General features: G+C 40.8%; 3 protein-coding genes and 1 non-coding gene across 5 annotated transcripts; 2 read left to right on the forward strand and 2 right to left on the reverse strand.

Moving 5' to 3' along the window:
- Positions 1-704: 704 nt before the first annotated feature.
- On the forward strand, positions 705-7,022 carry LOC126610155 (plasma membrane ATPase 1-like). Its single transcript, XM_050278138.1, has 20 exons — positions 705-1,056; positions 1,229-1,348; positions 1,512-1,610; positions 2,665-2,802; positions 2,898-3,032; positions 3,118-3,297; positions 3,468-3,674; positions 3,767-3,886; positions 3,967-4,086; positions 4,174-4,296; positions 4,377-4,481; positions 4,574-4,718; positions 4,840-5,004; positions 5,099-5,337; positions 5,437-5,469; positions 5,593-5,835; positions 5,907-6,092; positions 6,172-6,354; positions 6,473-6,651; positions 6,736-7,022. Exons 1-20 carry the CDS (start codon positions 1,003-1,005, stop codon positions 6,830-6,832), a joined length of 2,871 nt encoding a protein of 956 aa, XP_050134095.1. The 5' UTR covers positions 705-1,002; the 3' UTR covers positions 6,833-7,022.
- On the reverse strand, positions 6,923-8,574 carry LOC126610157 (thioredoxin H2-like). Of its 2 annotated transcripts, none has more exons than XM_050278141.1 (3): positions 8,258-8,574; positions 7,995-8,121; positions 6,923-7,250 (listed from the first exon to the last, which is right to left on the reverse strand). In XM_050278141.1, exons 1-3 carry the CDS (start codon positions 8,399-8,401, stop codon positions 7,120-7,122), a joined length of 402 nt encoding a protein of 133 aa, XP_050134098.1. In that variant the 5' UTR covers positions 8,402-8,574; the 3' UTR covers positions 6,923-7,119. The 2 variants fall into 2 exon arrangements, with proteins under 2 accessions (XP_050134098.1, XP_050134097.1); XM_050278140.1 differs by having other exon boundaries at positions 6,923-7,254; positions 7,999-8,121; positions 8,258-8,561.
- A 414-nt stretch (positions 8,575-8,988) lies between these two features.
- On the reverse strand, positions 8,989-11,537 carry LOC126610156 (uncharacterized). Its single transcript, XM_050278139.1, has 10 exons — positions 11,246-11,537; positions 11,100-11,161; positions 10,855-10,998; positions 10,636-10,746; positions 10,349-10,544; positions 10,149-10,207; positions 10,018-10,070; positions 9,711-9,933; positions 9,493-9,601; positions 8,989-9,391 (listed from the first exon to the last, which is right to left on the reverse strand). The coding sequence occupies exons 1-10, from the start codon at positions 11,487-11,489 to the stop codon at positions 9,132-9,134; spliced, it is 1,461 nt and encodes a 486-aa protein (XP_050134096.1). The 5' UTR covers positions 11,490-11,537; the 3' UTR covers positions 8,989-9,131.
- An 80-nt stretch (positions 11,538-11,617) lies between these two features.
- TRNAA-AGC (transfer RNA alanine (anticodon AGC)) lies at positions 11,618-11,690 on the forward strand. Its single transcript has one exon. It is a non-coding gene; the product is annotated as a tRNA-Ala (tRNA).
- The last annotated feature ends 1,308 nt before the right edge of the window (positions 11,691-12,998 follow it).

The raw sequence follows: 12,998 nt of genomic DNA on the forward strand, positions 1-12,998 counted from the left end.
GCGTTTGGTACGTGGGATGGGACGGGACGAGGCGTTCCGTCCCGCGTTTGGTGCGCCAAAAATGGGTGGAACGGGTTGTTCCACGGGACAGATTTTGGGTGTTTTTGCGTCCCACCTCCCCCTGGAACGGGTTTGTTCCACGTCTGTGGAACACACTGTTTTACCATTTTAAGACAAATATACCCCATGTCTTTTTCAAAAATTACACCTTCGTTCCGTCCCGTCCTGTCCCGTCCCGTCCCGTTCCGTCTGCGTACCAAACGCACCCCCATGGAACACATCAGCACCGGTAGGAAAACGTCAGCACCGGTAGGTTTTGGTAGCTACAAGCTTCACCGTCCAGCAAGGAAAACACTGGTAAATAGACATCAGCATGCGTTACTATCAAATTTCACCCAAAAAATGGAAAATACAATAACCCTTTACACTATTTCAAGTGGATCACGTATTATCAAGTTGTAAATAACTGCACGTAATTGATTTGGGAGAGTGGTGTAGTTGAGTTCAAGCGTATCCGGTCGTTCAATATAAGCGATTGAATCAAATTTTACAATTAAATCTGTATCAGCATCAAAGTACTCAAATAAAATTATATAATTGTACGAAAAATTAAATGATCGTACGCGTATGCGTGATTGGTTTGAAATATTAGTACGGACCAACCACGAGGACCACACTTACTCCACTACACATCAAAACAAGAAGAACATAAATGGAAAGCTAGGAAAATCAGTGTGAACCTTCCAATTACCAGATAAATAATCCTTTTGTTCGTCTCCCACTAACAGTTAACCGCTTTAAACATCTTAGTGAGAGAGAGGGAGTGGAGAGAGAGTGGAGAGAGAAAGTGGAGAGAGAGAGAGAGGAGACGGTATAAAACGTAAACAGACTGCTCTGTTTTGCGTTAACTTTGATCAACTTTACTATTTTCTTATATGTAATTGTGTAATATCTACTGCTTATTATTGTTGCCGCTGAGGAACTAAGAATCGATAGGCAGAGATGGATGAGAAAGCTGTCGATTTGGACGCCGTGTTGAAGGAAGCTGTCGATTTGGTACCAAAACAGAGCAGCCCATCACTCTGTTTTCTCAAATTTCTCTTTTTGTTTTTTATTTTCAGGATTTTTCGTTTTCTGGGTTGGTTGGTTCTACCTTTTGCAGAATGATTTGTTTTTCCTTGTGGGTTTTTATTTTTTTTAATTTTTCGATTTTTTGATCAATTTGCAGGAACACGTGCCACTTGAAGAAGTTTTTGTGACCTTGAGGTGCAACAAACATGGGCTCACATCTGAGGCTGTTGAGCAGAGGTTGGCCATTTTTGGGTTCAACAAGCTTGAGGAGAAGAAGGTGCTGATTTTTTGTATTTTGTTTTTGGAATTTTGAATGTTAGAAGACTTCGCGCAAAATGAGCGCAGTAGCGTATTAAGATTCATGCACCCGACCTTCCTTGGGATAAGGGCTGTTAATTTTTAATTAAGAGTTAATTTGTATTGATGGGTTCGTTATGCAGGAAAGTAAGGTTTTGAAGTTTCTAGGGTTTATGTGGAACCCTCTCGCATGGGTGATGGAAGCTGCAGCTATCATGGCCATAGCTCTTGCCAATGGAGGAGTGAGTATCTTTTTGCTCCCCATCAATATTTTCTTGTGTTTTTTATTTTTTTTATTTTTTTATTTTTTATAATTCGAGCGATAGTCTAATCTAGCCTTATAAAAGCTAACAATGGGAATGATTTCGCTTCGAACTTGGGTGCCGATGAAGCACGGATACTTTAGTTTACTTGAAAGTTGATGAGTATAAAGAGTTTGCCCCTAATTAAAACAAGGATTATAACTATCACACTTGAATGAACTTAAATTTGGATGTTTTCATGTTAAAATATGTTTTAAATTATATATTTCTTGTTGTATCCATGACGTATCGTATTCTAACTTTTAGAGATTTTACATATCACTGTGTCGAGTTGTATCATATCACCGCCTATCCATATATTTTATCTATGCTTCATAGATAGGTATTGAGAGTGAGACACATGATAGGACTTCTACCACATGTGAAAATATGATTAAAAACACCTAAAAATACTTGCGAGAGAACAAAGTAATCGTAGTATAAGTAGCTCAAGCAAAGTTGTGCTCCATAAGAATTGATATGAATAACTTGTATTTAAAACTAATTCTTAGATAGCTATTCCACACAAGATTTTGAAAAGTTATGAAATTGTGAATTAAAATAAAGATTACAAAAAATAAAAGTTAATTAAATCGGCAAGAACTTAAACTGAAAAAAATAATTAAAACAAACAGTTTAGAGAATCCCGGGTAAAAAGGCACTAGGGTTTAGCCGTCACCATTAACAATAGTTCTACCAATTACTTATGAGTTAACACATACAAATTTTGAAGGTTAGGTTTTCCTTGTACATTTTCTACTTATGCATTCAAACTATAACGTATATCTAACATGCAATCTATATGAAGCATTACCTTGCAAGACACAAACTAAAAATGATATTCTGGCTGTGTTTCCTCATTAATCACATGCTTATTCAAAATAATTTTTTACTATTTTTTTCAAATTCTTTTTCTCGATACAAGCGATATTGGGAGAGGGATAGTGAAAATCGAACTTGGGACCTTATAACCTGTTGGGTTTTGATTTTTTAGGGAAAGCCACCTGATTGGCAAGATTTTATTGGCATCATTGCTCTGCTGATAATCAACTCAACTATAAGTTTCATAGAAGAGAATAACGCGGGAAATGCCGCTGCTGCTCTCATGGCTCGTCTCGCCCCCAAAGCCAAGGTATTTTGCCGAAAATAGAAGGGAAATGATTTCCGCACACTTATTTTTCTTTTGAACACCGCTGTTTATAGCAACTATATTAACGTTCAAGCCAGGTTTTTCGAGATGGAAGGTGGATCGAGGAGGATGCTTCCGTTCTTGTCCCCGGTGATGTAATCAGTATTAAGCTTGGGGACATTATTCCAGCTGATGCTCGTCTACTTGACGGCGATGCACTGAAAATTGATCAGGTGCTTTTACGACCTTATTGTTCGCTGTGTGCTGAGTTAAGGTTTCATTTGACTGACTGGAGGTACTTGTATTTGGTCTTTGCAGTCTGCGCTTACAGGCGAGTCACTTCCGGTGACGAAAGGCCCTGGCAGCAGCGTGTATTCAGGTTCTACTTGCAAACAGGGAGAGATTGAAGCAGTGGTAATTGCCACAGGTGTTCATACCTTTTTCGGCAAGGCAGCTCATCTTGTGGATAGCACAAATCAACAAGGCCACTTTCAAAAGGTAACTTATGCTAAGATGAAGAGTTCAATGGCGGAATGGGGTACGAAATTTATGAGGGAATCTGTTGAACTTATTGAGATAATACTGGTTATAATGTATAAACATATTTATGTAGAAAATTTGAGTTCGCGTTTTGTATCTGTATTTTTTACTGTTTTTATGCTGTGTAGGTCTTGACTGCCATTGGGAATTTCTGTATATGTTCGATTGCGGTGGGAATGATTGTCGAGATCATAGTTATGTATCCAATTCAACACCGCGAATATCGCCCAGGAATCGACAATCTGCTGGTGCTACTCATCGGAGGAATTCCCATTGCTATGCCCACGGTTTTATCTGTCACAATGGCTATTGGTTCCCATCGCTTATCTCAGCAGGTCGGTTATAAATTTATAACAAGTTAGAAATGTTATTCGCTTGTCGATATAGATGATCAACGCTTGATAGGAGCTCAAAATAAATATTGCAGGGCGCTATCACTAAAAGAATGACGGCAATTGAGGAGATGGCAGGCATGGATGTCCTTTGCAGTGACAAAACCGGAACTCTGACGTTGAATAAGCTTTCGGTTGACAAGAATCTCGTAGAGGTTGGTTGGTCTGATAGGGTTCTTAGCTTTCTTGATCGTGCTACGCTGTTCTAATTCCTGTAATGAACTTGGTTGTTTAGATCTTCGCTAAAGAGGTGGACGCAGACACTGTTGTTCTAATGGCAGCTCGAGCCTCCCGAATGGAAAATCAAGACGCAATAGATGCTGCTATTGTTGGAATGTTGGCTGATCCAAAAGAGGTATAATCATTAACACAAAATATGTGGAACCGTATTTGTTTTCTTTGTGTTGTGCTCACTTGTTTCTTCTTTCGGACTGCAAAATAGGCCAGAGCCGGTATCCAAGAGGTGCACTTCCTTCCATTCAACCCGACAGATAAGCGAACAGCTCTGACATACATTGACAGTCAGGGTAAAATGCACCGTGTCAGCAAGGGTGCACCGGAGCAGGTATGTTTACGAGCTACTATTTCTCTGTCTCTATGGTTTCAGCGCTGATTGTAGTAATCCATACCTGATTTGATGATTAGATTTTGAACCTTGTACGCAATAAATCAGAGATAGAACGTAGGGTTCACACCGTGATTGATAAATTCGCGGAGCGAGGTTTACGATCCTTAGCAGTAGCATACCAGGTAATATTAATCCTGCACAACTCTTGTTCTATCATATATTATAGTTCGTGTTCTTATAGCTAATTTCCCCCTCATAACATTTTTACGCGCAGGAAGTTCCAGATGGAAGGAAAGAGAGCCAGGGAGGGCCTTGGCAATTTATCGGCCTCTTGCCTCTGTTCGACCCACCTAGGCATGATAGCGCAGAGACGATTAGAAGGGCATTGAATCTTGGGGTAAATGTTAAGATGATTACAGGTGCATCTCCTTCAATACTACTTCACTTTTACTTATAATTGTCTACAGATTGTAGTTCTTAACTTTTTTCTCATCGAATTGATCCGGATATCATGTGCTTGCCATTTGAAATTGCTACCAGGTGATCAACTGGCAATAGCGAAGGAGACAGGGCGCCGCCTGGGCATGGGAACCAACATGTATCCATCATCCAGTCTGTTAGGACAGAAGAAAGATGAGTCGATTGTCGCTCTGCCAGTTGATGAACTCATTGAAAAAGCTGATGGTTTTGCTGGTGTATTCCCTGGTACTATAACAAATACACTGTATGCTTCATGTGGATTTTTGGAGCCTATTTCTTCCTTTTTTTCGTGCTTAGTTCCGTTGCATCTTTCATGCAGAGCACAAGTACGAAATTGTGAAGCGATTGCAAGCCAGAAAGCATATTTGCGGAATGACTGGTGACGGCGTTAATGATGCTCCTGCTCTTAAAAAGGCTGATATCGGCATTGCTGTTGCTGATGCAACTGACGCAGCTCGTAGTGCTTCGGACATTGTCCTCACCGAACCTGGCCTTAGCGTCATCATCAGCGCCGTGCTAACTAGTCGGTCCATATTCCAGAGAATGAAAAATTACACGGTAAGTACTGAAACCGAACCAACTACATACATAGTAGAGTCAGCTCAATTCAAGCTCATATCGACCAAAATACATGAATCGGTTTCTTTCTTGTTGCAGATATATGCTGTTTCCATTACAATCCGTATCGTGGTAAGTTAATTTGTATCTCTTAATTTTTCGTAGTGATCGAAGCGAAAAATGCTGCAATTGGTAGTCCTTGAATGGTTCTGAAATCGACTTTGAGTTGAGTCCACTGAATTTCTTCTGTTACAGCTTGGTTTCATGCTACTGGCACTCATATGGCAATTCGACTTCCCGCCCTTCATGGTGCTGATTATTGCTATTCTCAATGACGGTACCATCATGACGATATCGAAGGATAGAGTGAAACCATCTCCGCAGCCGGACAGCTGGAAACTGGCGGAGATCTTTACGACTGGAATCGTCCTCGGTGGTTACTTGGCTATGATGACAGTCATTTTCTTTTGGGCAGCATACGATACAGACTTCTTTCCTGTAAGTCTTGATGTTTCTTGCTCGTTTTAGAGTTTAGTTTCTTGGCTAACACTAGTGTTTGTTGTTTTCAGCGTACCTTCGGGGTTTCGAGCCTTCACCATAAGGACGTGGACGACTACAGGAAGCTCGCCGCTGCAGTTTACCTGCAAGTGAGTACCATCAGCCAGGCCCTTATATTCGTCACACGAGCGCGGAGTTGGTCTTTTGTCGAGCGTCCTGGTCTGCTGCTTGTAGCAGCTTTTGTCATTGCTCAGTTGGTGAGTGAAGTATTTGCTTTTTGCTTGCATCTTCTGATTACGCGCGAATTCATCTAATCTTGATTTCTTTGTGGAACAGATTGCTACGCTGATCGCTGTCTACGCCAGTTGGAGTTTTGCTGCGATTGAGGGAATCGGATGGGGGTGGGCTGGCTTGGTTTGGCTGTATAACCTCATTTTCTACTTCCCGCTCGATCTCATCAAGTTCTTCATCCGATATGCCCTGAGCGGGCGAGCTTGGGATCTCGTAATTGAGCAAAGGGTATGAATAGCAATAGCAATCTAGTGTTGCTGTCGTGCAATGGCGTTAACGGACTTGGTTTGGTGGTGTTGCCGAGTCTTTTTCGTTCTTTTCGTCATGGAATTCTGTGTTTTTGCAGACTGCCTTCACAAGGAAGAAGGATTTCGGGAAGGAAGAAAGGGCGCTTAAATGGGCGCATGCACAGAGAACCCTCCATGGACTGCACCCACCGGAGGCCACGGTGTTCAGCGATCGCACTACTTATACAGAACTCAATCAGATGGCTGAAGAGGCAAAACGACGGGCCGAAATTGCCAGGTACAACACACACATTGTATTTACTCCGTGACGATTCCCGACATGCCAAGATACGAAATTACAAACTTTTGAATGTTTTCGCAGGCTGAGGGAATTGCAGACCCTTAAAGGGCGTGTGGAATCGGTAGTGAGGCTGAAGAACCTGGACATAGACACAATCCAGCAAGCATACACTGTTTGAGTCTCCGAGTATCCAAGTCTCGGAGAAGTGAATATGATTCCTCTCCATAGCGTATAACTAGTAGTTTTAGCCAGAGCGTTGCCGCGGAAATGTCAAATGGATTATAAGTATTGTATTTAAGTGTTAAAATAACGGACTAAAATGTGTTCGAAGCATTATAAGTAGATATTTAGAAACTTTTTACATAAAACATCAATGTAAACAGAGAGAGCGAGAGACGCAAAGCCTGCTTCCCTAATTAGAATTCGTCCCAATCAAACTGCAAATGTAAAACACAAACCGTGAGCTTAGAGAGAGCGGTATTTCTCGACCTTCTTCTCGAGCTCGTCCTTTTTCGCGCCGATCACCCGATCCACTTCCTTCCCCTTCTTCAACAGCACGAACGTCGGCATTCCCTGCACCCCGAACTCCTGCGCCACTTCCTGCATAACAAAAGGAAAACCCAGTTCAGAAACAAAACGCAAAACGGTCCTTGTTTGTTTGTGACTGATTTCAGAAAGTGCGTTTTACTTGACAATGCTTCTCAATAAAGCATTTCTGCACGGCATTTTACTGGAAGCGCTTATACTAGAAGAACATCGGAAAATTTAAGTTGAAGCACTTTCTAAAAGAAAACACTATTTAGGGCGTGTATTCAATCGAGAATTTAAGAGACTTTAATGAAATTATAAATTTATGTATTTTTATGAATTTTAATTGATTTATAGAGATTGCATATAAAATTTTGGTTCAATTCCTTCGAAATCTCATAAGAAGATTAAAATACACTATGAAATCTCTCTAATTCTCTTTAATTCCTTAATTTTTTCAAATTCTTTAAAATAAATTTCTAATTGAATACATCTGAAATGTTATAAACTTATTTAAAATCTTAATTGAATACATCCAGATTTATAAGAATCTTAATAAACTACCTTAAAATCTTAATTGAATACACCTTAAATATTTAATTCCTTAAAATCTCAATTGAATACATCCCTCTTAAATTCATTAAAATAATTAAAATCCTTACAAATCTCAATTGAATAGATCCCTTAACCTGCCAAAAGTTGCTAGGTGCGTGCCTATTAGCTAATTTAAAAGCAATTTCAAAAAAAGGCTTTCTAGGTTATAGAAGCACTGGCTACAAAAGCACGCTTATTAAGCCAAAGTTTGGAGGGACTTACAGAGAGCTCATCGACGTCGATCTTGGCGAACTGGACGTCGGTGAACTTGGCGGCCATGGCGTGGATGGCCGGCTCAATGAACCGGCAGGGCCCGCACCACGACGCCGAGAAATCGATCACCAGCTTCACGTTCCCCAATCAATCCAAAAAATTCCAACGATTAAGTCAAGAAAACAGTCAAATCAGAATCCCTAATCTCTCGGCAATTTCAAAACTCAAAAAATAAAATGAAAATGAAAATTTATTATTGGGCAGGTACCAGCTGGGAGGATTCCTTGTGGGAGTTCAAGTGAAGCTGCCACCTGGCCGACGAGTGAAACGACGTCACCCCGGGCTCCTCCCCGGGCGCGGCGGAGTCATCCGCCGGCGCTCCTCCGATGAAGCTTGACAGAAACGATCCCATTCTCTCTCTTTCTCGATCGATCGATATTTCTTCCAACTACGACTCGATGTCAAACGACCCTCCGTTGAGTGGACGATAGTCACGATATAAAGTGTCAAGGGAGCAGTTATGATGTAATTTAACCCGTCAAATCCGATTTTCGCAAAAAAATCACTCTAAACGATTCGGTTTTGAAAAAATAAACTTGGGTATTTTGCCGTTATGGATAATCATCGGGTAAATTTCTCCCAACCCATACCCAAAAAATATACAATCTCGTTTTTGCCCTTTATGAATAACGGTTTGGGCAGTATCGACTTTTTAAGTATGGATCGGAGCATAATATGCACAAATATTCTTGTACATTAGATACTTGCCCGCACATTCAGTCGCTCTTTCACCTAGTTCATGCTACGAGCCAATTCATTCTAAAATTTTCACAAATTTAGAGGATAGTGTGAGTTCTTAGTTTGGGTTGCATTTGAGTAGAGACTTAAAACACGACAAGCGTAACTTCGATCTTTCACGTTCGTTGCAGACTCCTGTTTATTTTTGTTTATTAATTATCTTTGGCCATAAATAAATACAAATGGAAAGAAAAAAAAAAGTGTGCGAAAGTCACTTTATATAACTTTATTCAAAACATCAAAAAATGCAATTTAATTTGTAAACCAAAAATAAGAAAGAACCTCAACCAATGCACACGCAACAAACCTCATCCAAATGCTACATCTTTCCTTTTTAGGTTCCACTAAAATGGAACAGGAACACCTTGTTTCCTGTTCACAATGGCCATTGCCAAATACCGGGTGCCCATTCCGATGGGCGCCTTTTCATCAGGCCCCTCCCAAAAGGGGGCCTCTCCTTCGCCGACCAGTTGCCAGTATCCGTTCCTCAGAGATTCAAATTGTTCTTCTGTACAGTTTTGTGTTAATGCTTCCGCCCGAAAATTTATCCCAAGAGAACCAAGGAACTGAGACTGAGTAATTGGTCCATGGACAGAAACCTCTCCTGCAGAAATATTAAGTTTGGACAAAATATATCCTCAACCTTTTCATGACTCCAACCCATGGAAATATAATACTTAAAGAAAGACTAATGAGACGGTGTACCTGAAATTTCCTCGGCAGAGTGCCTGATGGATGCAAAATCAACATACGCACTGAGATCAGCAGAGCCCGGATCATCCAGAATGTTGACAAATTTATGTTTCCGAATCGCCTGCAACAAAGCAAGTGTCGCGGAAGTTAGAACAACAACCAGCAGTATACACGAACACAACTCGTGTCTTGAAAAGATGACCAAAATTAGACGTGGAAAAGCAACAGACCTGCAGACTATCGGATACTACTCCATTGAGGCCATAATCAATTATAAGAGCTCCACCTCCGTCAGAAGCAACTCTTTCGGCAATAGTTTGAGTCAACTCCATTGCTTTGGGGCAAACCTCAATATGTTGAAGCTTTGCTATTTCTTCATTTCCAGCCCATTTGCAGCGTTTTGCGAGATAAAGAGTTGCTGGTGTAGGCTGTGAAGACAGAACAAAACGAAACCTAAACAATATTTATGAGTATCAAATAACACAATTATTTTGGAAGCACCTGCAAAAGAGACTTAATTCTAGTTTACATCCTTACGTTGAATCTTCTGCAACATCAATCATTTTCTCAGACCAGCCACGAGCAGCTTTCTGCAGTAAGTAAAAAAGATTAAGAATTGCCTAAACAAAATAGAAGAATAATGTAGGTCAGAAATGAACCACATAAACCTGAAATTGATGAACTGGTAAAGCGTCATAAAACTCGTGGGCGATTATGATAGATGGCACTGGCATGATAATCAAGATAGCTAGTCAGTCGTTGCACAAACAGAAGTTAGCCGTCATCCATTCATTCATTCATTTCCAATATGCACACACAAAAATAAGCTCATCTTGCTTGTAACATAAATAAGAACACAACTACATACATCCTGTTGGAACGTCTTCCAATGTGGCATGCCATGATACAGGAGTTTTAGCCAACGCGCTTACAGTCCTTTTGCCATCCGAAACCTCTTCGTCTACACATTCCAGCTTCTGATGCTGAAGTTTCTGCAACGTAGGACTGCACTCTACCATGTGCACGTGCAATGATTCGGTGAAGTTCTTAAATTTTGACGCACCCTACACAACATAGAAAGTAGCTACAGTTACTGTATTTCCATTTATATAGCAATAACAATAAGAAAGTTCAATGAGCAAAACCGGTTCATACTCGAAGAAGATCGGCCATGAGAGTTCCTCTTCCCGGACCTAGCTCAACTAGGTTCACCCTATCCGGCTGTCCCATTTGCTCCCACAGAGACATTGCCCAAACACCAACCATCTAAATTCAAACAAGCAGAGAAAACAACAACATTTTCTCTTCACCAATCAATTCGAACAAGCAGATAAATTGACAGAGTAATCAACAATCCAACAACAATAAATTTACCTCCCCAAACATCTGGCTCACTTCTGGGGAAGTGATAAAATCACCTCCAGCTCCGAACACATCTCGATTCATGTAGAATCCGGCTTTCGGATTCGTCAGAACCTCCTCCATATACTCAGCAACCGAGATTGGGCCGCCGCGGAACTAACCAAAACCCCACATTCACAACCACATTGCCACTCAAATTGCAACATTTACAGGTAACCCATATCAAAAAAATGGAGAAAATAGAAGAAAAAACAAACCTTGATGATTCCCTTGAGGTGCTTGACGAGCTCGGAGTCCGAAGTGGGTTCATGGGAATGCTCTGCCACAAAAATTAATTACAAATATTATGAAATTAATGAGAAAAACCAATTAGTGAATGAAAATTATGGATTGGTGGTGGTACCGGGTGGGTTGTACAAGCCGGAGCGGTCGACGGCGATGGAGGCGGTGGGTTGAGTGGTGGTTTGGTCAGGGTTGTCATCCAATTGTTCGACGAAAGGACTGTGTGGGGTTTGGGAAGAAGAAGAATAAGATGTTGAAGAAACTGAACGGTTGGGAATTAAAGGGGCCGAATACGACGGAGGAAAGTGGGAGTTGGGAAGACGGCGGCGAGCGGCGGAAGCTTGTAGCAGAAACCGTCTCAACATTTTGGAACACCTCTGGTCACTCTCTGCGGGGACTGGCGTGGAAGTGACGAAGTGAAAACAACTACAACAAACTCGCCAGTCGCCAAATACTCTTTAAAAACAACATTACAGGATACAAGATCCAACTTGGGGATGTAGCTCAGATGGTAGAGCGCTCGCTTAGCATGCGAGAGGTATGGGGATCGATACCCCACTTCTCCATTCGTTTTTGTATTTTCTACTTTTTAGAATTTCTTTATTGAATTCCATTTTTTTACCAATCAATCCAAATCGAATCGTGTCTAGTACTATGATTAATCGTGGCCTCTCCGTACCTGAAAAATGTGGATAATTATAGCTTACCACCAGTTGCCCTCCTGTTGAAAGAAAAAAATAATACTGAAATTAACCACCATTTGTAACCGATATTATTTTGCAATCCTCTTAATTTCTTAGTTGAAGTTTTATTTGTTCAAGAGAAAGAAAAACAACATGATTAGATATTAGCTCAAAAGGGTGTCATACGAGGACTGATCATTTCAAATAATTCATTTTGATTGGACTGCAGAAGTACAAGCACTCGAGAATATGATATTAATAGTACTTAAGCTAGTAATATATAAGCAAATTACTTACTATATCATGTATTTTGTTATTAATTAAAAATTAAACATTGTCCAAATTGTTGTTAATCTTTTCATAACATCCGTTTTGGTAATGTTCGATGTAGTAGACAAAGAAGAGCAGCAAACTGGTAGCAATGGCAACAAAATACATGAGCACCACCGCGGCCAAGGGCATGAACGTCCTAAACTGACAAGCAAACCCAAACAGAATGCCACTCGTCAACCCGCAATAGGTGAACCTCAACGCCTCCTTCTTCACCGACTTCTCGCCACGTGGCAACCTGTTGGACACTTGTAGACACTTGTCCAAACCCCAGTAGGCCACGTAGATAAAAGCTACGAAAGCGAGGGCCGGGTAGTCGCCGGCCTTGTACGCCCGGTACATTGTGGTGAGGTAGCAGGCTGTGAGGTTGAAGTAAGCAAAGCTGTCGCTGAAGTCCGGTGTTCGAGCAGTGTCTGGGACTTGTGTGGGGTTTTGGTGAGCATTCGTTGGCAACATTTTTGCAATTCTGCGCAAGTTTTTGTGTTCGAGTTTTTGGTCGAGTGAGGTTTGATTTGGTGGGTTTGTGAGTATTTAAGGGATTCCATGTGTGAAAGTGCCGAGAATTTTCCATGAAGTTGACACACAAGTGCCAAGGAGTTGGAACTTGCAATGACTGAACTTTCTTTGAAGAGCACAAGAAGCAGCCTAGAAAGTCACGGCTTCCTTTATTTTCTTTTTCTTTTTTAAAAGCGATCAATTGATAACTTTCACTGCAGTTCACCGTCGAGAGTCGCAAAAAATATCCATAATATCCTGATATTTTCATTGAAATTTTCTTGTTTTTTGACTACCGATATTTTTTTGGACTACCGATATTTCCGATATTATTGATATTTTAGACCTTGCTAAGTCACTCATGTA

The sequence above is a fragment of the Malus sylvestris genome, chromosome 17 (assembly GCF_916048215.2).
Source record: "Malus sylvestris chromosome 17, drMalSylv7.2, whole genome shotgun sequence".
NCBI lineage: Eukaryota > Viridiplantae > Streptophyta > Magnoliopsida > Rosales > Rosaceae > Malus > Malus sylvestris.